Source organism: Haemaphysalis longicornis, unplaced genomic scaffold (genome assembly GCF_048455015.1).
Source record: "Haemaphysalis longicornis isolate Haplotype H1 unplaced genomic scaffold, Haemaphysalis longicornis Haplotype H1 scaffold_9, whole genome shotgun sequence".
NCBI lineage: Eukaryota > Metazoa > Arthropoda > Arachnida > Ixodida > Ixodidae > Haemaphysalis > Haemaphysalis longicornis.
The window spans coordinates 170,750,525-170,776,466 of NW_027526460.1; the positions used below are offsets into that span (position 1 = coordinate 170,750,525).

At 51.8% G+C, this 25,942-nt stretch overlaps 1 protein-coding gene across 2 annotated transcripts in view; it reads right to left on the reverse strand.

Moving 5' to 3' along the window:
* Positions 1–375: 375 nt before the first annotated feature.
* The window catches only part of LOC144152594 (uncharacterized), a 175,170-nt gene continuing 149,603 nt past the window's right edge, over positions 376–25,942 (reverse strand). For both annotated transcript variants that reach the window (XM_077683912.1, XM_077683911.1), the window contains 2 exons: positions 561–635; positions 376–484 (listed from right to left, as the gene is read on the reverse strand). In XM_077683912.1, coding sequence (XP_077540038.1) covers positions 579–635 — 57 coding nt within the window. In that variant the 3' untranslated portion in view covers positions 376–484; positions 561–578. The remainder of the gene's footprint in view (positions 485–560; positions 636–25,942) is intronic.

Sequence of the window (25,942 nt, forward strand, 5' to 3'; positions counted from 1 at the left end):
GAGTGCTCATCGGAAAGACGCGTTTTGGCAGCCGAGCTCAGAAGATTGGACAATCAACAATTCAAGGTAGAGACTCTTCTAGGACAAAGACCCCTACAATCGACTTCGCAGAAGGCAACAAAAGCCCTTCTGCGTTTTATGAAAGACACATGTTTAGCTGAGATACTCTAGTGCCCACGAAGGGACTAAAGTGTGTGCGCGACCCCGCTCCTATCCCCCCTTTTTCGCCTGCTATCTCTTTTATCCCCTGAACACCCCTTCCCCAGTGCCGAGTAGCAATCCGGGCTCTAAGCCTGGATAACCTCTCAGCTTTTCCTTTCGCTTTTCTCCTCCTCTTGTTTAAAGAAATCAGGAGAAGTAATGGTCATTTCACATGAGCGGAATCAAATCTGTTTATTGCGAGCATCGTGAGCAAAACCCAGCCCATCCCGGCCAAAGTAACACGATGCCTTGGCTGCTTCCTGTTTTCCAGTCTTCGGTAAATCTGCAATCAACAGGAAGAACAAGTAAACCCCTCTCATGGACAACTGTTGGGCAGTTTAAAGAATGCTTATACTCACGTACGCCGCCTGAAGCGCTCAACGTTTGCTTTGCACTGCCTCTTGAAAACGTTTGAAGGTGCCCTTGAGGCATTTCTGGAATAAAATGTTCATTTTTAAAATAGTGTCGTACCTCATTACCGTGAATATCACGCCTTCCAACGACAAAACTATGAAAGCACGGATGACGTAGTTTGGTCCTTCTTTAAAGGGCTGGTGAAGAGCACTTAAAAAGAATTGTTGGGGGCATTACTTTATGGGTTTCTTGACGCTGAATTCTAAAAACATGTTTATTTTATGTGTAAATACCCCCCAACCATCTTTTTTCGTCAAAACAAATTACCCCTGCCCAGGGGCACTGCGAGAGCCCTGGCTTGCTTTCGCAATTGGCTAGCGGCAGATGACGTGATATTCGGAAGTGCCGGCGTTGCGGTGACCGCTCGGCCTGAACAGCTCGTTCCGTTCCCGTTCAGGTACGGGCCAGAAAGTCCTCTGGTGAATCGAAGTGTCACACAATCTTTCCTTATTATAGAAGAGCCTGACGGAAGTATAAACGTAACAGGTTCTGCCCCAACTGCTCTTTGTCGACTTCTGTTTGCAGGGAAGTTGTGCAGATATTGGTTCGCCGCTTTCACTAGCTGCGCTAGTCACAATTCCAAGCACAATTTTTCAACACACCATCACCTCCTTCATCGCATGTGTAACTTAGTTTTTTTTTACATTCGGACAGGCGGTAACAAGCTATGTCCAGCGGCCCGCGATGCGCGCAAGCAGCAGCTAGCCAGCGGCCGGTCGCCGGGTCGCAGGGAGGTGCTGGGGCCGGGTCGCTGCTGCACGGGCGGTCTTCGGAACGTGGCATTGCTGCACATACGCAGTATTAGAATAGGGGAACCTAACGTTGGTGGGTGCCGAAATGTAGAGGAACCCAAACGCAGCACGCTGGCCCGCGAAGAGCTTTAGAAGAACGCCTTCCCTAACAGCTCTAGCCGGCTTGGGTTGCATGAATCGCCTCGGATGTTGGGAACTTTAGGCTTTAGGTTGGGAACCGAGGCAGATATTTGGTCGCCGCTATCTGTACAATGGCGAGTGACTATCCTTAACGCAGTTTTTCACCACACTGTCATCCCCTTTCTCGCGTGTGAAACCATATTTTTACATTGATAGTCATTCTAGCGATGGGTGCAGTGTTCATTCTTGCGCGCAGGTAGCACCATCCATCGGCCTGTCGCCACACCTCGTGCTCGGGCTGCACGCATTTGCTGTCGTGGAAGAGCCCTCGCGACCGGGCGGCGCTTCGCATCGCGATTTAAAGTCGATGACCTCTTTCAAAATCACCTTGGATGATAATCCCTAGCACAGTTTTTCACCACACTATCATCCACTCTCTTGCACGTTTACCTTTGTTTTCGCGACTGCCTTGTTTCTGGAAGCAGCGAAGAGCGGTTGCTGCTGCAGCATGCGTGGTTCGAACCGCATCGTGTGCCGTACGGGAATGCGCAACCTGCGAGTGTGCGGAGCGCTCCCACAAGCAGAAAACGCTTCATGCTTTCTAGTTTGCTTGATTTCTTCTTAAAATCTGCCTACTTAGCTAAGCTGTCGTCATATCTAACAATGCTGATCGGGAAAACGAACAAGAAGTTCGGGAAACTTAGAGCGCTGCGGTCCCACAAATTTTCTAATCCCCTAATAATAATGGATGAGGAACTTGGGGCGCCTCCGTATTTGTTTGAGCCCGTCGCTTCCCATATGAAGCACAGAACACCCGGTGACATGGCCAGCCCCGACTACTCGTGAAGGCAATGTAGTAGCAGAAGAACTCTGGTAGTAGCCACGGGCGCGCGGGTAGGAAATATGTGGTATCTAGAAGTCGCTTTAGGGGATCTCTAAAAACACAATGGCATAACGGTTAAACATCGACGCCGAAGCAACTCTAAACAACAAATATAATTAAAGGGCAGATTACACCACCACTTAATTCAGAATATCGCCCAAAACAAGGACACAGCGAAGCGGCGGCGCACACGGGTGGCCATCTTCCGAATATGACGCTACTTCCGGTCGCTGCCTCTCGGTTTCTGGCTCTTCCGGCGATACAGGAGGGGGCAGTGGGTGGGGCGTAGGGTCAACTTTACCGACGAATACCTCTGTCCCCAAGCTAAAAATGACGAAAAAAACTTTACAGGCATGAACTAACCAATTTATTAATTGCAAAAAAATATATTTTTACCCCATCCTAAAAGCACTTCAGTAGCCCTTTAAGAAGCCATTGAGACACAATACCAGCTTGTTTCATGAAAAAGACTACAGTATCCCAGCAACAACGCTACCAACGGTGGCGACTCAAAAGCCACTTTCCCCCAACACCTCTATGACGTCACAAATTGTTCATGCGATTGGCCGCCGCTGACGACCCCCCAAAACATGAAAGGGCCCTTGTTCCGCCTGATAGCGCCTCTCGAAGGCAAAGGTGCCATTAACCCGTTGATAAATGTGTTTCTGTGGGCCTCCTAAATTACTAGTCCCGGATCGACCGCGGACTGCCGGAGACGCGGTGCGGCGCTCTTTTCCCACGTGTTCCCGTGCCGCAGGCTTCCGGTCCGAACTCAGACCTCGGACTGAGCGCGGACAGTCCAGGACCGGTAAATCGGTAAATCGTCTTTACATGTTTGCTCACTAGCGCGAAATCCCAACTTTTCCGGACGGGAGTGCTGCTTTATACGTTCCGCGCGGAATCCCACACGTATCTCTGTCTGTGAACTACCTGCACTGAAACCATCGAGGTTGTGGCTGTGAGAATCCAGCTGGGCAGCCGGAAAGTTAGCGTCAGATCTGTGTATGTGTCCCCACGATCAGACATGAATATGAGGTATTTCTTGGACAACATGTGTGCCCGTTGTCCAGCACCACGGATCATTTGTGGTGACTTCAATGCGCACCATCCGCTGTGGGGTGACAAGAAAACAGATACTCGTGGGAAGCAACTCTTTAAAGCTATCAACCGACTAGAGTTGTGTATTGCAAACGATGGGTCACACACGTTCTTCCGGCCCCCCTCTTCTACGAGTGCAATAGATTAATCACTTAACATTAGTGATATGCACATCACCTGGAGCACAGCTCCAGATCAAATGGGCAGCGATCATTTCCCCATTTTTATTGGTGAAACTGGTTTTCAACAAAGGGGGCGCAGAGTTGGAAGTGTCGTCAACTGGGACTGGTATAGGGTATTCGTTGGAACGCTTCGCTGTCAATTTCTTCGTTTGGCAACACTGAAATGGCCACGGACACGGCCGAAGCGCCACGGACATGACGCGTCTTGTGCCACTGCGGCTGCACGCCGAAGAAAAATATAGCAGCGGCGTGCGTCGTCTGCTCCGTTTCAACACGATTCTGAGCGGTGGTGTCAACACAGTTCTTATTAATCGCACTCACATTAGAGTCGAGGCAATATTTTGCGTTCGGCGGGCTAGATCTTTGAATGTCCAACTCATATCATGCGCTTAGCCCGGACACGTACCGCCATCTCGCGGAGCCCGACGTAACCGGTGACAGTGAACCACGGCCTCCGCGATCGGCTGCCGGCGGCGCGCCGTTGCTCCGGCCGTTCCATTCGGCGCGTCCCCCAGCAAAAACACGTAATTTGGCGAACTCCGCAACGCGCTGTGAGGTGGCGGTGTTAGCCGATGGTTCGGCAGCTTGCACCGACTCCCCTGGCCAGCTCTGTGGGGCCTGAGTTGCTGCGTGTTTTCATGGCCGGGATTCGCGTAACTGTGTTGCAGCTTTATTTTTGTTGAGCTGACAAACCGAACTACCGGGTCATGAAGTCCGCCTGCGTTGCGTCGGCGCGTTAAACCCTACAATCAATCAAGTCCGCTTGTCTCGAGGAACAGCACTGAAAAGTTAATCGCGCTGTGACTGCTGCGCTTGATCGGTGCAGGACATTTCTATTACATATTGTGGGTTGAGGAACACGAACGTTTATTTACCAGGCCACACTCCTGACCGGCAAAAACCAACTGAGAACATACGTATCAAAACAACTCTGAAAACATTTCATAGCCGCCAGGTGGAGCGGCCACACGTCACATGTTCCTAGCTGTCTTTCCTGTTGCCGCCAAACCTAGCGGCTACAGTCACACTACACAACACCCCTCCCTTCCCCATTTGGACTCATCAGTCAGCCAGGGCCAGTACGTAGTCTCTTAGATGGATCGGGGTTCCCCGAACACGCTGCGAGCGACGAAGGCACGGTGGTCGCACTACAGGCTCATTATTCGCCTTCATTGGGACAGCCAGTGGAAGGTTCCGTCCTCTTGTGGCGGCTCGCTGCTAACCACAGGGGTCGGCTGCTCCTAAGGTGCGTCTGGCTCCACAGGGACAGAACTCGGGCCTTCAGGAGCCACAGGGACAGAACTCGAGCCTTCAGGGGTAGACGTTGACATGGGTCGTCTTTCAGGCTGCGTTCCTTCCACTTATGCACCCGCTGTTTGGGTAGACATGACCGTCCGGCGACGGAGTTGGTCCACATGCCTGCGCAGTACTCTGCCATCAGGGCCCGTGACCTTATAAGATATTGGTCCGGTTGCACGGGAGATCACTGCTGGAATCCACGGAGGCCCCTGAGCATAGTTACGTGCGGACATAGGGTCTTCGGGCTGAAACGTGCATGGTTTGGACGGGGAATCTGCCAACCGTGTCGTGTGGACTTCTCTGGGGCTCGATCAGGGTGCAGGCGGTCAAACATTGTTGACAACTTGCGGCCCATCAGGCGCTCGGCCGCGGATCGCCCCGTAGTCGAGTGTGGGGTTACGTGCTGCTGCAGTGTGAAATCTGCCAGGCGTCGTGCCCAGTTCCCCTGGATGATTCCTTGGTAGTGCGTACCATCCTTTCTGCCTGGCCGTTCGTAGATGGGTGGCATGGTGCCGAAGTTACCTGGCGGATCAGATTGCTGTCCAGGAACTCTCGAAACTGTGTGGACTTAAACTGAGCTCCGTTGTCCGAGACAATGGTGTCTGGGAGGCCATGCGTGGCAAACAGCTTCCGTAAGGCACTGATTACTGTCTGCGATGTCATAGAGGATGTTGGGATGACCTCCAGCCACTTTGAATATGAATCCACGACAATTAGGAAGGTCTGCCCTTGAAAGGAACCGGCAAAATCCACATGGAGGCGGGACCATGGGTTCCGAGACACCTCCCAAGGGTGGACGGGTGCTCGAGGCATCTCTGGCCGCGTCTCCTGACAGGAGGAGCAGCATCGGACCCATTCTTCGATGGCAGCATCTAAGCCTGGCCATCACACATAGCTGCGGGCAAGTGCCTTCATCCGGACAATACCAGGGTGTTCGGAATGCAGTGCTTCCAGCACCCGGAACCGCAGCTTCTGTGGAATCACCACACGGTCACTCCAGAGTAGGCAACCCTTGTGGGCAGTCAGTCCGTGCTGCCTTGATGTGAAGGCAGAAAACTCTGGGCCCATGCTGCCCCTTGGGCACCCCTTCCAGACCCAGTTAAGAACACGTGAAAGGGTGCGATCTTTGGCAGAGTGGGTGGCAATGTCCGCTGCATGGAGGGGTGGTTCTGGCAGCACGTCCAGGAGAATGACGACCTCTGCGGGAGAGGGGTCATCGTGGTGCTGGTGCTGTAAGGGCAATCTGCTCAGGCCGTCTGCATGGCCCAAGTGCCTCCCAGCCCGGTGGAGCAGAGTGTGTTGGTATCCATTGAGGAAGATAGACCAGCGCAGCATCCGCGGAGACAGCATCTGTGGTGTCTGGCGGTCAGACGTGAACAACCCGAGCAGTGGCTTGGGGTCCGTCTGGATCTGAAAAGGCCGGCCAAACAGGCAGTCGTGAAACTTTTTGACGCTTGCAACCACGGCAAGTGCCTCCTTATCGATCTGTGCATAGTTCCCGTCTGCACTCGACAGGGTCCTTGAATAAAAGGCGACCGGTGCTTCTGTGCCGCCGGGCAATCGGTGGCTCAACACCGCTCCTATTCCGTATGGGGACGCATCAGAGGCAAGGATGAGAGGTTGCTTCTCATCATAATGCATCAAGACTTGATTGGATGCCAAGAGTTCTTTCACGCCCTCAAAAGATCTTTGTTGTGTTTGGCCCCACACAAAGGTTGCCTTCTTGTCCAAAAGTCGGTGTAGTGGTTCCGCAACAGTGGCCTTGTGTGTCAAGAACGCATGATAGAAGTTCACCAGTCCCAGGAATGCCTGGAGTTCGGTCTTGTTTGACGCGCGAGGTGCACCAAGAATGGCCTGTGTTTTTTCTGGTGTCGGATGGATGCCCTCGGCGTCCATTCGAAACCCCAAGAACTCGACTTGGGCGACACCCAGCTGGCACTTCTCTCTCTTTACCTTGAGCCCAGCATCCTGGAAACGGCGAAGGACCTCGCGAAGGCGAGAGAGCAATTCTTGACCTGACGCCCCTGCAATTAGCACATCATCAAAATATGGAATTACACCTCGTATGCCACGTAGGAGGGTTTCCATTAGATTTTGGAAGATACCAGGTGCGACACTGACACCAAATTGCAATCGGCGTACCCTGAACGCCCCACGATGCGTTACGATGGTCTGTGCTGCTGCAGACTCATCGGTGACAGGCAGCTGCTGGTAAGCCTGGGCCAAGTCGAGCTTTGCAAAAATGGTTCCGCCTGAGAGAGAAGCCAACACGTGGCTGACCACCGGCATTGGATATGCATGCTGCTGGAGGGCCTTGTTAATGGTACACTTGTCTGCACAGATGCGGATGTCTCCATTTCCCTTCAATGGTGTGACAATAGGGGTTTCCCACTCCGCGCAGTCCACTGGCTCCAGAAGACCCTGCTGTAGGAGCTTGTCAAGCTCGGCATCGATTTTTCGGCGCAGTGCAAAGGGCACCTTTCTTGCCTTTAGGCGGACTGGTGCCACCTCCGGGTTCAAGGCCAACTTCACAGGTGGTCCCTTGTAGCACCCCAGGCCCCCGTCAAAGACAACAGCAAACTCCTCAAACAGCTTGTCAAATGCCGTGGCCAGCTCGTCCATGCGATGCACTCCTGTGACCTTAATTCCCAATGCTGTAAACCAGTCTAGCCCAAGGAGGCTTTGACGCTGCCCTTTGACAATGACAAGTTTCAGTGGCCCAGCAAACCCCCTGAATTTTACTACAACTGTGGCCATCCCTTGCACTGCTATGCAGTTTCCCTGATAGTCCTTCATAACGATGTCGAGTTGCTTCAACTTCGGGATGCGCCCATTCGGGAAGATTTTCCTGGCCGTAGCCTCGGAGATGAGCGAAAAAGTGGATCCCGAGTCCACTTCCATCTCGCATTCCACACCTTCGATTTCGACAACAACGTGAATCTTCTTTGTCACGGGCTGCTGCACGTCGTGGATGGTGGTCTCCGTGAGGTTGTCGCAGTACAAGGTGCTTGCACGCGGAGCGGTCCGCGAGTTGTACGTTCTGCCGTTTGTCTCGAAATTTTCACGGCGGTCACGCTTCCTTTGAGACCGGCAGATCTTGGCTATGTGCCCTGTTTTTCCGCAACCCTGGCATTGGGCATCACGGAAACGACACAACCGGCGCTCGTGAGGGCCCCCACAACCGGCACAAGCTCCGCCCCCCAGTCCTGCGTCCCTGCGTTGACTGGTATCTGCACCTAACTGACGAACACATTCCTCGAGGCCGTCCTGGTCCTCTCCACAGTCGCCGACCGTTCCCTGGTGCACTGGCTCGATACGCGGCGCGGTTGCGTTTAGTCGCGACTGGCTGGCCTCACGGTGAATGGCCTCAGCGGCGGTAGCTTCCTCGACGGCGCAGGCGAGCGACACTTCTTTTTTCGCCAAAATGCGCCGCTTAGCTTTCTCGTTCCTCAGGCCAAAAACGAAACGGTCGCGGAGCGCCTTATCAAGGTCAATGAAGTTGCAGTGCTGTGCAGTCGTTCGCAGATCCGCGAGGTATGCAGCGACGGACTCACCGTTTGCTTGCTCTCGGCGATGGAACTCGTATCGCCGCGCCAACTCCGGTGGTTTCGGAGAAAGATGATTTCGAAGGGCAGCGATGATGTCCTCGTACGGAGTATCTTTCAGCTGGTCCGGCGCGACGAGTGCCTTGGCCAACTGGAACGTCGCGGCCCCGCAACGGCTGAGAAACGTCGACCTTTTCTTTCCAGCGTCCGTAATGCCGTGCGCCTCCAGGAAGAATTCGAACCGCTGAGCATAGTCTTCCCACTCGTCCGGCTGTGACAAGTTGAATTGCTCGATGGAGCCATTGCTGAAAGCCTCCCGTTGTCCGGGGTTTCGCCCGTCCTCCGTTGCCGCGCTAGACATCATGCCGCCCTATCCCATCCTCGTCGCCAGTATTACATATTGTGGGTTGAGGAACACGAACGTTTATTTACCAGGCCACACTCCTGACCGGCAAACACCAACTGAGAACATACGTATCAAAACAACTCTGAAAACACTTCATAGCCGCCAGGTGGAGCGGCCACACGTCACATATTCGTAGCTGTCTTTCCTGTTGCCGCCAAACCTGGCGGCCACAGTCACACCTCACAACATTCAGGACATTCAGGTGCGCAGATATTTGGATGCAAAAACTTCTCGGCTACAGAATTATCGGCTGCTTGCTTGTTGGAACAGCAGTTATATTTTTATTTCCGCATAGGGTGGGTTATGGACAACAATCGAGCGCAGTGGTTGCATTTTTATATTGGCGCCGTGTTTGATTTTGCCAGTTATTTTTAGAAGTTGAACATTTGTATATTTTTGCTTGATACCTCGTACAAGTAACACCTGTTATGCAGCCTATTGATTATATTCGTGCACACATGCCTTTTTTTAATTTACAGGATTTCAATTTATATTCGCTTTTTGCGGCGTGCAACTCAGCTAACAATTAGCCGCCGTTTACAATGGTGTTATTCCTTCTTTATGCAGTTTCCTCTAACCGAAAGACACACTGTCACTATCTAAAGAAAGCAGCATTACAAGCATTCGGTTACCGCCTAAAACGCAGAAAATCTTACGAGGAATTTTATGCAGGTTGTGCGCTGCTGTCACACTAAAATGATTTTGCAAACACTGTTGTCGCCACCTTTTTTTTTCATACGGACAAGTCTCGCATATTTTCGTGTGGAAGAACGGGCCTCTGAAAACAGCTGTAGTGTGTACATGACCAAAGCAAACATGAAACCTGTCATCATTGCTTTACACATGGATGGGCTTCGATATCCGTAATTGAAAATTTAACTGTCTTTAGTCTTGGGTCCAAAATAGGAAAAATTGGGCTTGCCTGTGGTCACCGAAATACGTTTAAGAATACAATGAAATCGAGGTGCATCTGACTTCAAGTTGTTTTATTTTTTGCGACTGAAATCGAACCTAACTTGCTTAACGCACATGTGCAGAACAGATTGCCATATCTTTGCGGCTATCGCTCAACGTAATACTCTTTAAACTTGTTAATCCTAAAAATATGACGGGTGCTTCCCCTCAACAGGCATTAATTCGAAGGCCAGATAAGAGCGCAGCCATCCGTCGTGCCTATGACGCGATCGCGCCCCGCGCTCTACTAAACTGCATTCACCATGCAGATTATACAAAGTAGTAAGCCTGGATAAGAAATACCTGAAAAATAATCACCTTTTAACGAACCGAACGTTATTTAAGCAACAGGAATTTTCCATTTATAGTAGGGAATATTGTCCGTGTGTCGAAGGCGTCATGCGGCACATGTTAAAGAAGTCGCATAGCTGCAATCGTAGGTAAAATAAATTCAATTATTATCAGGTTCTATGAGTCTCTTTGCATCCATAACATCAGCTCTGCTTTTTTTTATTGCATTGCGAAGCGCGAAAGTTGACGAAACGCCATTTCGAGAAGCCTTACAGCATACCCGGCTTTCGTTTCAACCATCGGCTCCGCGCGCCGCGGTGCGGCGGAAAACGGCGAAACGGCGTCTTCGGAATTACGCTCTTTCCGGGCGATTGGGACGGCCGGAACAACGGTGCGCCGCCGGCAGCCGATCGCGGAGGCCGTGAGTGAGCTCACATGGTTGCCTTCATGCGTGCCTCGCTATTGAATACAGGGGCCCTATTCTCGGCTGCACAAATTGCCGGCAATTCTGGCAATTTGCCAGAAGTCTTCTCTGATTGGCTTTCACTTTTGGTCACGTGCTTCCGTTTGAAAAAGCGGTTGTGTGTGCTGTCGTCATTTTGACGTTTCATGTCGTTTACAGACACCAGTTCTAAAGTTTGCTTTATTTCTCGTTACTAAAGGCGCATAATTCTTGGCCGGCAATGAAAAACCACACTAAATGCAGCGGGCATGCCAACGTAAGCCTGTCTTTGTTATTCAACAACAATACTGCTTGTAATACAGACCCCCTCTATGATTGGCTGAGAAGGCATGACGTATTCTAAACAGTTGGCGGGAACGATTACGTCATGCATTGGCAACTTGCGCCTGCGTAAAAGTGACTTAATGCTACGTAACAGCTTGAAAATGGCGGCTGTTTTTGTAGCGAAATACAAGCAAAATAGGGCACACTATTGCCCCGGCTTACGGCGCCGCGAAATGTGCGGCAATTTGCAGCAGGCGCAGTTTCGCATGCGCGCTGTTTAAAGCATGTTTCCTACCGAACCAAATTATAGTTTAAACTGCTTCCAAGTCAGAGGTCATGGAGCATACAAATAACGTGCAGTATTTTGCTTTTCTTTTATGTTTGGCAATAAAATAAAAATTATTTGTTTGGCGTAATCGCAACAAAAGAGGGCAGTACAAGCCTCTCCATGACAAAGAGAACCCAATGCATGACATTTGTCCATACTCGTCCTAGTAAGCTGTTGGGTCACATGATCGAACTCAAGAGAAAAATAACAGAGAAGTGACTATTTGGTTCATTACAGCACTGATTGAAGTCGAGCTTGACGAATGAGTGAATCGGCGACATCGGTGCGCTGCGCGGTTAACAGGCGTAGCGCTTCGCTGCTCTTAAGTGTTAGGTGTGTAGAATTACGGATAGCCGAGCGGTAGGAAGTAACTACCGCGAACAGTACGCCATCAGGCCCGCGAAAGACATGACACATGAAAACATGCCGAGCCGTTTGCCCAGAACGAACTGTCTTTATTTTCCCAAAACGGCCACTCGCCGCTGTGCCAGGCTTGCACGGCTGAACATAAAACTATCGGCGCCGCGTGGGGGCGCTGCACATCTGCTAACATTGTGACACTCCTCCCCTCTTTGAGGAAGACTATGGGGAGTACCTATTCACTGGTTTTCTAGTACTCGTGCTACGTCGCAACTTCGGCGTGCTAGGCGTAGGCACGACAGAGTCACTGTTCACGTGCACACCACTGTTGAGCGCAATCCCGTCACTGTCCATGGCCCAGCTACTCCCAGAGAAGCTATTTCCAGGTTGCTGTTCCTGATGAGGAACTTCCGGAACAGCTGGTGCATGGAGAGGCGGCGGCTCCAGCTGTGGTGGAGCTGCAGCGATAGCAGTTTCAGGAGAAGTGAGATGTGCGTCTGTCTGCACACGGCGTAAGTGGTCGTTGTGTCGGTTTCCCAAGGTGCCATCTTCGAAACGGACACTGGCTGATGACAGTGACGTCCACAACACTGGCAGGCACCCAAGGTGTACCCCTGCAGAAGTTTCGCGCATACACGTCATCACCTGGCTGCAGTGATGGGGTCTGCCGGGACCCTCGGTCGGCATACAACTTCTGCTTGAGTTGTTTTAGAAGTACAGATGCCTGCAGGCTTGGCCTCAGGACATCCAATGGAGTCTGGAACATTCTTCCCGTAAAAACTCACACGGTGGCCGACCTGTAACTTCATGTGATGTGGTCCTGTAATAGAACAGGAACCTGGAGATCTGCGTTTGGAAGTTCCCAGAGCCAGACTTCTTGAGTTTGTTCTTCACAGTTTGTACAGCTAGTTCAGCTGCATCGTTTGAGACAGGATGATACGGCGGTACGAGCATGTGGTGTATTCCATTTCGAGTTAAGAACTCAAGGTACTGGGCACTGGTGAAGGCAGGACCATTGTCGGAAACTATGACGTCAGGCAGGCCATGCTGAGCGAATGCAATTCTCAAGGCAGAAATGGTAGCTACTGCAGATGTGGAAGACACAGGAAAGACTTCTATCCACTTTGAGAACGCATCCACAATAACCAAGAACGTGTGACCTAGGAATTGTCCTCTAAAGTCAATGTGAAGCCTTGACCAGGGTCCTTGCGGAAAAGGCCACGGCGTCTGCTGAACCGGCTCTGCAGGTCGATGTTGAGTCTGGCAGTGGGCGCAGTTCTTCACACTGTTGGCAATGTCATTGTCAATGCCTGGCCACCAAACATGGCTTCTGGCAATAGTCTTGCTCTTCCCGATACCCAGGTGGCTGGCATGAAGAATGCCAAGAACTTGGGCCTGCAATGATTTTGGAATCACTACTCTTGATCCACAGAGTAGGCAACCATCATGGAGACTGAGTTCTGAGCTTCTGGTATTGAAAGGTTTCCACTCTGGTCCCACGGGGACGCGTTCTCCTTTCAGAACAGCAAGATCAACATGACGCAGAACTGGATCATTTCTTGTGGCTTGGGCCACAACACCAGGTGAAAGCAGTCGCGGATATGCCTCCTCCAGCAAGAAGATTTCAGCAGGTCGTGGTAATGCAGTGGTGTCAGTTGGCAGATGCAGTCTACTAAGAGCATCAGCGTGGCCGAGCTCTTTGCCAGGCTTGTATACAAGCTCGTACTTGTACGCAGAAAGCTTGAGAGCCCACCGGACCACTCCAGGCGAAGCTTGCACGGGAACGGGCTTGTTGGCACCCAGCAGTCCAAGAAGTGGCTTGTGGTCAGTGTGTGCTTCGAATAAGATGCCCCACAAGTACTGGTGGAACCGATTCACGCCAAACACTAAAGCCAATGCCTCCTTGTCGAGTTGACTGTAGTTTTGTTCTTCTTTTGACAAGCTCCTTGAGGCAAAAGCAATGGGATGTTCCCGGCTATCAGCATCTTTGTGCGCCATAACTGCACCTATACCATCAGGCGATGCGTCGCAGCTGAGGCAAACAGGCCTGGCAGGGTCGAAATGTACAAGAACTGGAGCTGATGTCACCAAGTGCTTGCAGGCAGTGAATGCATCTTGTTCTTGTCCCCACTCCCACTTCTTTCCCTCACAAAGAAGCAAGTGCAGTGGACGAAGGAGTGACGAAAGATTGGGTAAGAAGCGCATATAGCAGTTGACAGGTCCCAAGAAACTCTAAAGTTCCTTAACACCTTGAGGCACAGGAGCATGCAGAATGGCTGGTACCTTGTCAACGTTCGGGGAAAGGCCTTCCTTGCTGATGATGTGCCCGATATACTCAGCTTGTGAACCGAAGAAGTGGTATTTTTCAAGTTTCAGCTTCAGGCCAGATACCTGAAGCTTGCTAAGCACAGTACGGAGGTTGCGAAGGTGCTCAGCATCATTTGCGCCAGTTACAAGAATGTCGTCGAAATAGACTGCTACATGTGGCAGGCCCCTGAGCAAGTTCTCCATTTCACGCTGAAATATGGCTGGAGCAGATGAGACGCCAAAAGGCAATAGGGTGTACTGAAACAACCCCATATGCGTCGAAATGGTGACGTACTCTCTAGAGGCCTCGTCAAGGACAACTTGCTGGTACGCATCTCGCAAATCCAATTTTGTGAATGTCTCACCTCCAGCAAGCACAGTCCACAGGTCCTCGATCCTTGGAATGGGGTACTGTTTCACTGTTGCCACTGGGTTTATGGTGACACCAAAGTCTCCACAGATTCTGATGCGTCCATCCTTTTTGGTCACAGGAACAATAGGTGCAGCCCACTTAGCTGTCTTGACTGGAACAGGGATGGCATCTCTTCTTAATCTTTGGATTTCTTGAGTGACTCCATCTGTCAAGGCATACGGCAGTGGGCGTGGCTTGAAGAACCGCGGCGAAGCATCTGAAGGAACATGTAGAGAAGCTTTAGCACCCTTGAACGTACCCAGGACTTCTTCGGCGTAGTCTTGGACTACGTGTTTGACGTTGGAAAGAGCGTTTACGTTTCCTTTAACGTCGGAAACGCCGATGCACAGCTCACGCATCCTAGAAGAGTGGGCGATCCGTCCCCGGTCAGAAAAATAGGCAGGTCAGCCTCCTTGCCATGAAACTTCACGCTGACGTCAGCTGTGCCTTGAACCTTTTTCAGTTCCCCGGAATAGCTTCGCAGAAGCACTTGTGACGGCTGCACAGGAACCGAAGGCAAAAGCTGTAGAAGACGCGACTTGCCCATGACGGAGGCACTTGCCTCCGTGTCCGCTTCCATGCGGAGCGGCTTGCCGCAAACGTCAACAGTGACGGTGAAAGGCGGAGGCGGCGTGGCGTAATCAACTTCCGATATGTCGAAAACTTCGGAAGATGAAGCTGTTGCGGCGTCCTCCTCGCGGACAGTATTCACACGATGACGGTTGCTGGACGACGGTGAACTTCGTGCCGAGAACGAACGTGCCTTGGAAGGGCTGCTGCTTCCGGCTTGGCTGTCCCTTCGCCTCGAATTGCAAACCTTCGCCAAGTGACCTTGTTTGTGGGAGTAGTTGCAGATTGTCTTCACATGCTTGCATTTCGATACAAGGTGTCCGTCCCCGCAGCGGTAGCAGGTGACGCCCCCCGACCCAGACGAGACACGGTGAGTCGAGAAAGCGCTGCTCGTGTTAGCTTGGGCTATCTCGCCTGCGTCCATTTTTGCTGCTTCCATTGCCAGGTCGGTCTGCGCGGCATCGTCAAAGGTCAGGTCCGGTTTTTCCACCAGTCTTGTTTGGACGTCCGCGCTGTTTATGCCACACACGATGCGGTCGCAGAGCATGTTTTTGAGTTCAGCATCAAAGTTGCAGTGCTCGGAAAGGCTCTTTAGTGTTGCGATGAAATTGCTGACGGATTCCCCTGCCACGCGAACGCGCGAGTTGAAACGAAAACGCTGCACGACGGCAGATAGCTTCGGGCAGTAATGGCTACGAAGAACTAAAAGAACCTCCCCCAGCGTCTTGTCACTGGGCTTGGCGGGCTTGACCAAATTTCGGAGCAAAGCATACGTTTTCTGCCCGCAGCAGCTGATGAATACGGAAGTACGCTTCTCTGGGGCGACATCATTGGCCAAGAAAAATGCTTCGAGCCGGTCCACGTAACAGGGCCAGTCGTCTCCTCCCCCCTCGAACAGCTCGAGGTTGCTGAAACTTGGCGTTGTGAACGGATTGTAGAGCGGTGCGGGAACGAAGACTCACGATAAACTTTCTTTCATCCTCGTCGCCAGTTGTTAGGTGTGCAGAATTACGGATAGCCGAGCTGTAGGAAGTGACTACCGCGAACAGTAGGCCTTCAGGCCCGCGAAAGACATGAGAACATGCCGAGCTGTTTGCCCAGAACGAACTGTCTTTATTTTCCCAAAACGGCCACTCGCCGCTTTGCCAGGCTTGCACGGCTGAACATAAACCTATCAGCGCCGCGTGGGGCGCTACACATGTGCTAACATTGTAACATTATGTGTCATAGAAGCGATGGTCGCGGCCATCTTTTTCTGTGATCGCGCCACAAACTTGTAACATAGCAGCAGACGATGGCGTGGCGGCGGTGGCGGCAAGGAAGGTGATAACGCAACAAAGCTTGCATTGAAGCAGAGAACCCAGCTACGTTACTAAAAGCGATTGAAAGAAAGAAATAGCTACGGTAAAAAATTGTCCGATGTTCTTTAGCTCGACATCCGCCTTTCGCTCACTTTTGGATCAACGCTACTCGATCGCCTTGTGGTGCTGACGCTAAATTTGGCCTCCGGAGATGTGTTTTTCTTGTCAGCCTCAGCTACCGTCTTAATTTTTATAGTTCATGCCAAGTGTTGTTATATCTTTCTTGCAAAATATTTGATACCTTGGTAGTGATCTTTATGAGTGACTCGTCAAATTACACTGCATGTCGTCAGAACTATAGGTGCAGCACGTCACTGATTGCTTACGTCGTGCTTACGCAAAAAAAACATGGGCGAATGGCCGGCAATTTTTGCAGCCGCGAATAGGGCCCCAGGCTATAGAGACGAAGTGAGCACTTCTGACGGAGATATCTTCGAGGCCATGCTTGCAAGGAAGGCAGCAGCAACTACTAAGCTCAAGCTACCGGCCCACTTCCCAGCACCGGACCTTAAGCTTAGGAACTTGTGTGCCGCGCGACGAAGGGTGTAACTTTAGTTAACATGGCGCAGAGATGACGCATTAACCAAATAAATTCAGCCATTAGGCGTTACAGAAAGGAAGAAAGGAAGGAAGAAATAGTACAGGAAAGGCAGGGAGGTTAACCAGAATCCTGTCCGGTTGGCTACCCTACTCAGGGGGGAGGGGATACGGGAAATGAAAGGGAAAGAAAGGCCAGCGGTACATATTAAAGGAGAAAATGAGAGAAAGAAAAGTAGAAAAAACACAAGCTGTGACCAGGCAACTAGAAAGGCGGTACAAACAACGCACACAACAATACACAAAACTAATACGGTCCACTGATAAAATTGGCGAACTAGGGCACTGCACTATAGTAATGTCCCTACAATCGTTCAGACAGGCCTGTGTCCTTCAAAAAGAGCAGTAAGGCTTTTATAGCCTTTTCGGCCTGTGACGGACAACGCCTATGACACAAAATTGCCTGCGCTGTAAAGAAAGTATGGAGATGGCAATGGATTGCCGTTTACGATTGTTTAAGCGTCTTTATTCTGGCAACACGCATTTGGAGCGTTGTCAATGGGACTTCCGGAAACCGGTGGTCGTACAAGCCGTTCATCGCTCTAGCCCTACATAATGACAGGACACGTAAGGCCTTGACTGAGGATTTTGCTTCAAGGAGACTGTCCTGTCGTCTACCTTCTCTGCGTTCGTCGGTAATGGATGTTCCCTCCACTTTACGGGAGATGCTGACCGCACTGAAGAGTTTGCGGCGACGATGCGCAGTGGGCCCTGATGGATAAACAATAAAATGCTTCTCAATTTGCCTTTAGAGCGAAAAAAGGACTTGCTCCTGTTTGAAAAATAGAGCAAGACTTGGACAACGACAGTAAAGAAGGATGACGGGACAAGCGCTCACTTGCAACTAACATTTATCGTCTCATATTTATATATGTATCATTTGGAGCATGCGCAGTAAGACACACTAAATGGAAGGCATAAAACAGAGGACACGATCAAAGTGATGTTTTGAAAAACTCAAACTCGCTGGCACGCAAAAGCACAGATGTATCGTTGACGCACCCGCGCACTTTCTACTTAATATAAAACGTTTCGAAGAGTTCCCTCGCCACTGTATTATCACTCCTGCCGAGAACTCTAATCTGTTCAAAGAAAGGTCTCCATTTTTCCAAAAGACTGACAGGCCTGCAATCTTCGCAATACGCGGGTAGATGTGCGAGCGTATTATTGTTAAGAGAAGAACTATGCTCGCATGCCCAGTCAATAACACATCTTCCCGTCTGGTCGATGTAGGCCTCCCCGCATGCAAGCGGTATCTCATAGATGACCCCGACCTGCTCCTGTATTTTAACTGTGTTTGTGGTACTGGAAATATTCCCGCTTTATGGAAGCTTGCATAGGTAGCACCGCCTCTCAAGCCCAGCAAGGATTAGGCGAACATTGCCTGATACCGGCCTGTTTCTCTCACATCGTGTGTGGCAACGCTCATGGAAAAGCTTGTGAATGCTAGGCTGATGGGGTGGCTGGAAAGTAAGAAAAAGTTTCCTCCATGCATGACTGGGTTTAGGCAACGTTTGTGTGCACAAGACAGCATCCTCGACTTTGTCAGCCATGTCGAGCACCAGATTTCTTATAGACTCTCAACACTGGCTTTCCATCTTGACGTGTCCAAACCCAACGACAATTTCTTACAAAGCGGCTCTATAACCAAGCTGCAAGAAATGGGAGCTACAGGAAATCTCCTCTTCGTGCACGCTTTCATCACGCGTCACTCCATGCAGGTGCGATTGGGGGACGTTCTAATTAGCACTAGAAGTGTATCGCGAGGGGTACCGCAGCGAAGTGTTCTGTCCCCTACGCTTTTCAATGTGGAAATGGTGGGCCTCCCTCGATCCTTAAAAAAGGATTTTAAGTCAGTTCACTTATATGCAGATGACAGATGTATCTGGATCTCCGAATATCAACACAAGCGGTTGGCTGTGATAGCTGAACGAGTAATTCGTCCCGTACAAGCCTATCTCGCGTCAGTGGGACTGCGGGTCTTGGCGGAAAAAATTGCTTTATGTTTTCAAGAAGGCAACGGAAAACTACGGACCTCAAGTTAAACCTTGGTTGCTTGACAATCCGGCAAGCTAATCGCGTGACGTTTCTCAGTGTCACCGTCGACCATCAGCTATTCTTGAGGCAAACCGTGGAATCTCTTGTCACGTCCTTGGTATCCCGCTTAAATGTCCTTCGACGGATTGATGGAACTAGCTGAGGGAGTCACCCGTCCTCTGTGCTTCGGCTCCACTCGGCGCTCATCTTGGGTTGGGTTCTTCGCCAACTGCCTGTTTTGTCTCCCTCGGAGTCCCAGTATGCTCGTATGGAAGCACTGCACCGACAGGGCATTAACATATATCCCTGGGAGTTCCCTAGGGGGCGGCAAACAAAAAGGTCCGTGAGGAGTCCCATTTCCACATGCTTCGCTTGATGTCGTCTCAGTGCAGCTCTTGCAGCTCATCCGGCTGGGACAATCCGATGCCGGAAAGGCATTGCTGAGGCGTCTCTGCTTAAGGGTATAATCTCGCCACTCAGCACTTTGTGCGTTCTCTACCCGCAATAGCGGCAGAATCAACACTTGGGGCCGCCGTCGCCTTTCTAAAGTTTGGAGTGCCAGCTCGCCATCCTGGGCATTCGATCGAAGAGATTTACACCAGTGCCTGAAGCGAGAATGTTAGCACTTGAGCACTTGGACCGGTTGTACGGAGATTGTGCTGACGTGATTACGGATGGATATGTCCCCAGATAATTAAACACCAGCGCAGCGGCCTTTATGATTCCCAAATAAACATTTCCTGGGCGGCTCGCATTGACCATTTGACATCATTGTGGTGATTCACTGTGCCGGAACGTGGTTGTGTGGGATTGAGCAGGCAAAGGAGGACAAGGTATGACCCTCTACGGAGGAAGAGGAAGAAGAAGACGGCGTGCGCTCGGGTTTTCTGGGTGCTGAAATCTCGTTAAGGCGGGTTTTGTTGCGTGGTGTGCCGGGTTCCTGGATTCTGACGGCCAGAGCTTCCCCTTTCTCGTGCCCCGGGCCCGTTCTCGTGGCTCCTTTCGAGGTGTCCGGGAAGCCCTGGCCATCCCGTCCATGGTATCCTGTGCGTTCGCGTCGTAGGCCCGATCGGAGACCTGGGTCTGCGCCGAGCACCCGAGGCCTGATGTAAGGTATCTGCTACCCGCTCAGTGCACCAGGCCGCACGTCGTCAAGCGACCCCCGCGCAACGTCCACCGGCCAGCGGTCACTTCTTGCGACGTAGGCCCGAGGCGCCATAGCAAGCACAAGCTCTCTCCGCGAGTCCATTGAGCTCACGTCACCGACATGGCTGGATAGTGCGACTGACGCCGGACTTCGAATGTGGCGAGGCGACCCCTGCTTTGACTGTGTTGGTGATCAGCGAACACTATTTTCGTCTCTCGTAACTGTGTACTCGTTTAACGTCTTGGTGTACCTTATTCTCTTGTGCCTAGTTTGTGCTTCTTTTCGTACTCGTCCTGCGTCAATAAAATATATTTTCTTTACGTTCTGCATCCGATGTCGTCGCTCCGCACGAAGGTCTAGCGCGAGGTGTTAGCGGGGTCCTTCATCACAAAAATTGACTAGCCTGCCAGGATTCCCGTTAACACACTGACCCACGGAACACTATATCGTCCGGAAAACCTCCCGTAATGGATCTCGAGAAATACTGTAACCACGCTCGGGTTACAGTATAGATTAATCGGGCCTGAGCTGCGAGCTTGGGTCGAGAAAGAACGGTCCGAGCAGCGCGAGGCACGAGATGCGGAAAGAGGTGCGTCGCGAGGGCGACGAGAGACAGAAGGCCGATGACGAGAGACAGAAGGCCGCGGATGAGAGGAAGAAAGAGCTTTTTCTGTTAGAGATTCGTCTCCGGGAGATGCCACCAAATGAGACGTGCCAAAGACATCGTCACCAGGAGAATGGCGTCGGAGCCACTGGGTCGTCAGGCACCGCGGCAATGGTTAGCCCGCAAAAACTTCTCCCTATCTTCGATGAGCGGCGGGCGACTTACACGCCTATTTATAACGCTTTGAGCGCGTTGCGGCCGCCTAGGAATGGCTGCAGGAGAAGTGGGGCACTGCCATGAGCACTGCCATTAGAGGCCCTGACTGTAATAGGCCGCATGACGGCCGAAGAAGCTCTGAATTTCCAGGCGGTAAAGAAAGCCCTATTGCAGCGGTTCCGGTTTACCTCTCAGGGCTACCAAGACAAGTTCAGAGGAGAAAGAGCCATGGACTGCGAGACCGGCCGACAGCTCGCTGCCCGACTTTCGGGGTACTTCGACTACTGGATTGAGATGGTGGGTGTACCGAAAACATTCGACGGACTCAGGGACCACGTCGTCTCTGAACAGTTTGTTCGGGGCTGCCACTCCAAGCTTGTGGTCTTCCTGAAAGAACGGGACTGCAAGATGCTGGGCGCTTTGGCAGACCATTCTGATCGATTCACGGAGGCGCAAAGCATCGGAAATCTTCGGAAGATCTTTGGTGACCAGTCATCAGACAGTGGCCGCAACAATCTGAAGTCACCACTAATATGCTACCTGTGTGACCGCAGCGGAGACAGCGCACCCGACTGCCGCATAACAAGACTTGCACTGGAGTGAGCTACGTGCGGCAAGGCGGGGCGCAACTCCGAACATTGCAGGACCCGGCGTTCCGACAACAAACACGTGGCGTCATGCGTTTTCGCCTTACATGCCCAGGCCAGCACGAGCTCCACTACATCAGCTGCCTTCGGTGGAACAAGATAGCAGCAAGTTACGTCCGTCAAGCGGACAAAAAGATGTCCATGTGCCTGGTCTGGAACTTACCAGTAGTTGAAGGACGTGCCATAGGGAGACGTGTACGTGTCTTCAGGGACACAGGCAGCAACACTGTCATCGTTCGGTGTGACCTAGTGGCCGATGACCTCCTCAACGGACTAATGAGGAGAAGTGTGCTTCTGGATGAGTGGGTCAAGCATCTACCAGAGGCAAATATTCAGGTGGACACGCCATATTTTGTCCCGGAAGCTTTATGCATGACAAGCCCCACCTACGACCTCGTTCTTGGCAACCTCCCTGGCGTCCGAGCGCCGCTTGATCCCGATCCATGCTGGGCACGCAAAAGCTGCAACGACGGGGAGGTGACTGGCTATCTGAATGGGATACGGCCACCAGACGCCACGGTGCGTATATTTGCCGTGGACAAAGGCGTGAACAAGAAAAGCACCCTTTTTAATGTGCCACCAGTGATCAGTTCCCCGGTTTCTCTAGACGAACTGACCCAGCAGCAGAAGAGTGACCGTACGCTCAAGGCTCAAAATCGGGAAGCGACTCTGTTCTGGCAAGCGACGCTTCTACATCTTCACATAAGAAGATGGCTTCCTGTACCGCCATTCCCACTTAGGAGCTCGAAGAACTTCCCGCCAGATCGTCCTCATGCCAAAGTGGCTCTGCACAACGATACTCCGTCGATTTCATGAAGCTACTGCCGGCTATCTCGGAAGACGACAAATTACCAACCGAATCCTGAAGGAATTTTACTGGCCACGCGTCCACGTCGATGTACGCCGTTTCATAAAGTCATGCAACATGTGTTAGCGGACAAGCCGACATACAGAGGGCCCCCAAACACTGGCTGATCATCTGAACCGTGCTTAAATGCATCGGAAACAGCCCCGTTTAACTTCTAAGTGCTTTCTCCCGTACTTACATGTAATCGTGGTATGCGCATTTTAGATGCGAAGCATCTCATGCTCGGGGCTGTGTCCCTCCCTCCCTTGTGGTTGTCCGCCGCCCGCACTCTACTACGCATGCGCGTCTCTTCAGCCCCGTCAGTGTTTGGCATGACGTCAGCGCAGTACACTATAAAAAGAAATAGTTAGGCGGCGCCCGGTTTCGATCCCACGACTCGCTGGCCGCAACGGGAGGTACGTGGCGCTCTTTCCAGTGCGCTACAAACCGAGACTAGAGCATGTGCTACAAACGCGCCTTATGACCTTCACTCATTCAAACTACGTCTAGAAGCTACTGATACAACGAAGGCACGCGAACCTGAAGGTCAACGGAAACGACCTACTGAGAACTTTGGAAAGCTGTGGCTGGAAGCGGCATGCGCCTTGCAGCTCAACCAGAGAAGAGGACGAACAGGGCGGGCAGCGGGGTAGGAGCAAGAGCACGCAATAAATACGAGAACCGGAAGGCCTTCGATAATGTAACGCGGGTGTTGGTCTCTTCGCTGTCTCTACATTTCTCCAGATTTCTCTACATTTCTGCAGGTGGGTTCACACTACGTTCCCATTCATGCTCCGATAAATGAAACAACATACCGGCAACACAATACAACCTACACGGAACCCCCATGATGCTTCGCATCGTCCTCATGGTTCCCCACGGGAAGATAGGGTATTTTTTCCCAAGTGTTTTCTGTAATTTTTCACATTTGCTGTTTGTGTATACGCATGCCTTCGCGTTGCACACAGTTCAATGAGACTGGAGTAGTTGTGGAACAATTTTCTGGAAAGGGGGGTGATTGAGGTGACGCACTGTGCCGGAACGTGCTTGTTTGGGGTTGACCAGGCGAAGAAGGACACGGTATGTACCTCTGCGGAGGAAGAGATAGAGGAAAATGGCGTGCGCTGGGTTTGTGGTGGCTGGAATCACGTCCAGGGGGGTTTGCTGCGTGATTAGCCGGGTTCCTGAATTCGGACTGACAGAGCTTCACTGTTTCCGAGCCCAAACCTGGGTCCGCACCAAGCATCCGAGGCCCGACGTGGGGTATGTGTTACCCGGCCAGTGCACCAGGCCGCACGTCGTCAAGTGACCCCCGCGCAACGTCCACGGGCCAGCGGTCACTCCTCGTGGCGTAGGCCCGAGGCGCCACAGCAAGCACAAGCGCTCTCCGCAAGTCCGTTCAGCTCACGTCACTTACATGGCTGAATAGGGCGACTGACGCCGGACATCGCACGCGGTGAGGCGATCCCAGCTTTGACTGTGCCGTAGATCAGCGAACACTATCTCAGTATCGGCACTGTGTAGGCGTGTAACGTCTCCGTGTACCTTCTACCCCGTGTGCATAGTTTGTGCTTGTTATCGTACTCCTGCTGCGTCACTAAAATATATCTCCTCGACGGTCTGCATCCGATGTCGTCGCTTCGTACGAAGGTCAAGCGCGAGGTGCTAGCGGGGTCCTTCATCTCAAACATCTACAACGGCGGAGTGTATAGCGATTGAGGCGGCCTTGAAAAAGATCAGAGAGCTTCGGGCGCGGCGTGCGGTAATTCTTACGGATTCCAAGTGAGCCCTAGAAATTTCGCAGCTTGGATTTCCCGCAGGTAAAACTTGCCAACGTTCCATACGTTTCCTTCAGCCGCTAAATGAAAACGGGATTAGTGTTCGCTTCCAGTGGGTTCCTTTCCATGTCGGAGTGCTTGGAAACAAAGCCGCAGACAAGTTGGCCCATGAAGCGACATCTTGTGTTCGTTTTCTGAAAGTCGCTCCAGACGAACGGCGAATTGTAAAAACCATAAGAACAGAACACTTCAGATCTCTTTGGCGACCACAACACCAACCTTGTTATACCAAAGGAATGAAGAGGACAGAGGCATCCTCACCTCTGTGCGCAATGTGTTGTGTTACAGGTGCTATCGGACATTTTCTAATGGAATGCCGAGAACATGCGACGAAGAGGTTGGCTTTTTTTAAGAAACCTTGAAGGAGAGCCGCTCCGCATGCCTCTTTGTATATCATTTGTCCTTGATTGATTTGATTGATTGTAGGGTTTAACGCACCGACGCAGGGCAGGCGATGAGGCCCCCCGTAATGGAAGGCTCCGGATTAATTTTGACCACGTCGGGATCTTTAACGTGGGCCGAAATCTCGTACACACGGGAGTTTTTGATTTTCACCTCAATCAGATAGGCGGCCGTGGCGGCCGGGAATCGAACCCGCAACATCGTTCTCAGCAGCGCAAATAGCCAAATGAGACATTTCGTGCCTGATCATCGGGTTTTTTTAGCGACACACGTCTCAGTGACTCTTGGTGATTTCCCGCGCATAGCGGCAAGAAGGTGTTGATCGGGGGAGCAATTGCCGGCATATCACGCAAGGTTAGATCCAGCCGTAAATAGAGATCACAATCTCCACCACCACTACACAGACGCCGAGATCAATTTGCTACCGCATACTCAAGTGAGGGCGCAGAGAGCGCAAAGTCAAAAGAACGAACTAAGAGAGTATGCACACCCATTAGAGACTTTTAGCATACCGGCTAGCGTGTACACTAGGGTCGGCGGTCATCGGGATGAGACTGGACATGTGCGCGTTCGTTCCGCGTGGACTGCCGGCCCGCCTCGTCGAGCCTGCGCATTCGTTCCCGTGAAGTGTGGCCCTCTTGTCCTGTCCACGCGCGCATGCGCAGACGGGTCCTGTAGCTGCGTGCCTAGCGCAACGTAGCGTACGCTAGCCGGTATGCTAGCGTATGACCGCCTAGGCACCACAGAGCAAGAACCGACACCGTACATGAAGTCCCCTCCGGACACCAGCCGAGCGGTCATTCATGGCCTTTATCCGAATACAACCACCGAATCTGTGGAAGCATTACCGCACCCTAACAAGCCTCAAATTCTGCATGCGCGCATGATGGGCCGTACTACGTCGGCCCTACTTGCCTTTCAAGGACCCCACGGGCCGTTGTATGGGAAGGTATTAAGCCTACTCTACCACTGCCGCCCATTCAGACACTCTGTGCACGTGTGCCACCCGTGCGGGGAAGCCAGACGCTGCCTGGACGTGTGCCCCAACTCCGACGATCCCAAGTGCCTCAGCTGCGGACTTTTGAAAAACCCTCCGCAGGACCACCACTACACTCCGACGTGCAAACTGTGCGCTCTTCCTCATGCCGCTGCAGAAAAAGACTCCTACCAGCGATCCCGAAAACCCAAACTTAACCACTTCCAGGAAAAAACTGCCCTCCACCTACAAGGTTCAACTACTCATCACAGGTAAGCCGGTCAGGAATAGCCAAGCCTGCTCCTTCTGCTCCAACACCCTCCTCCCCCGTTTATACTACTCCCACTTCCCACCAATTACACAAACTATCATCCCAACAATTGCATTGGAACAGCTTCTTCCAGAAATCAAAGAACAAAAC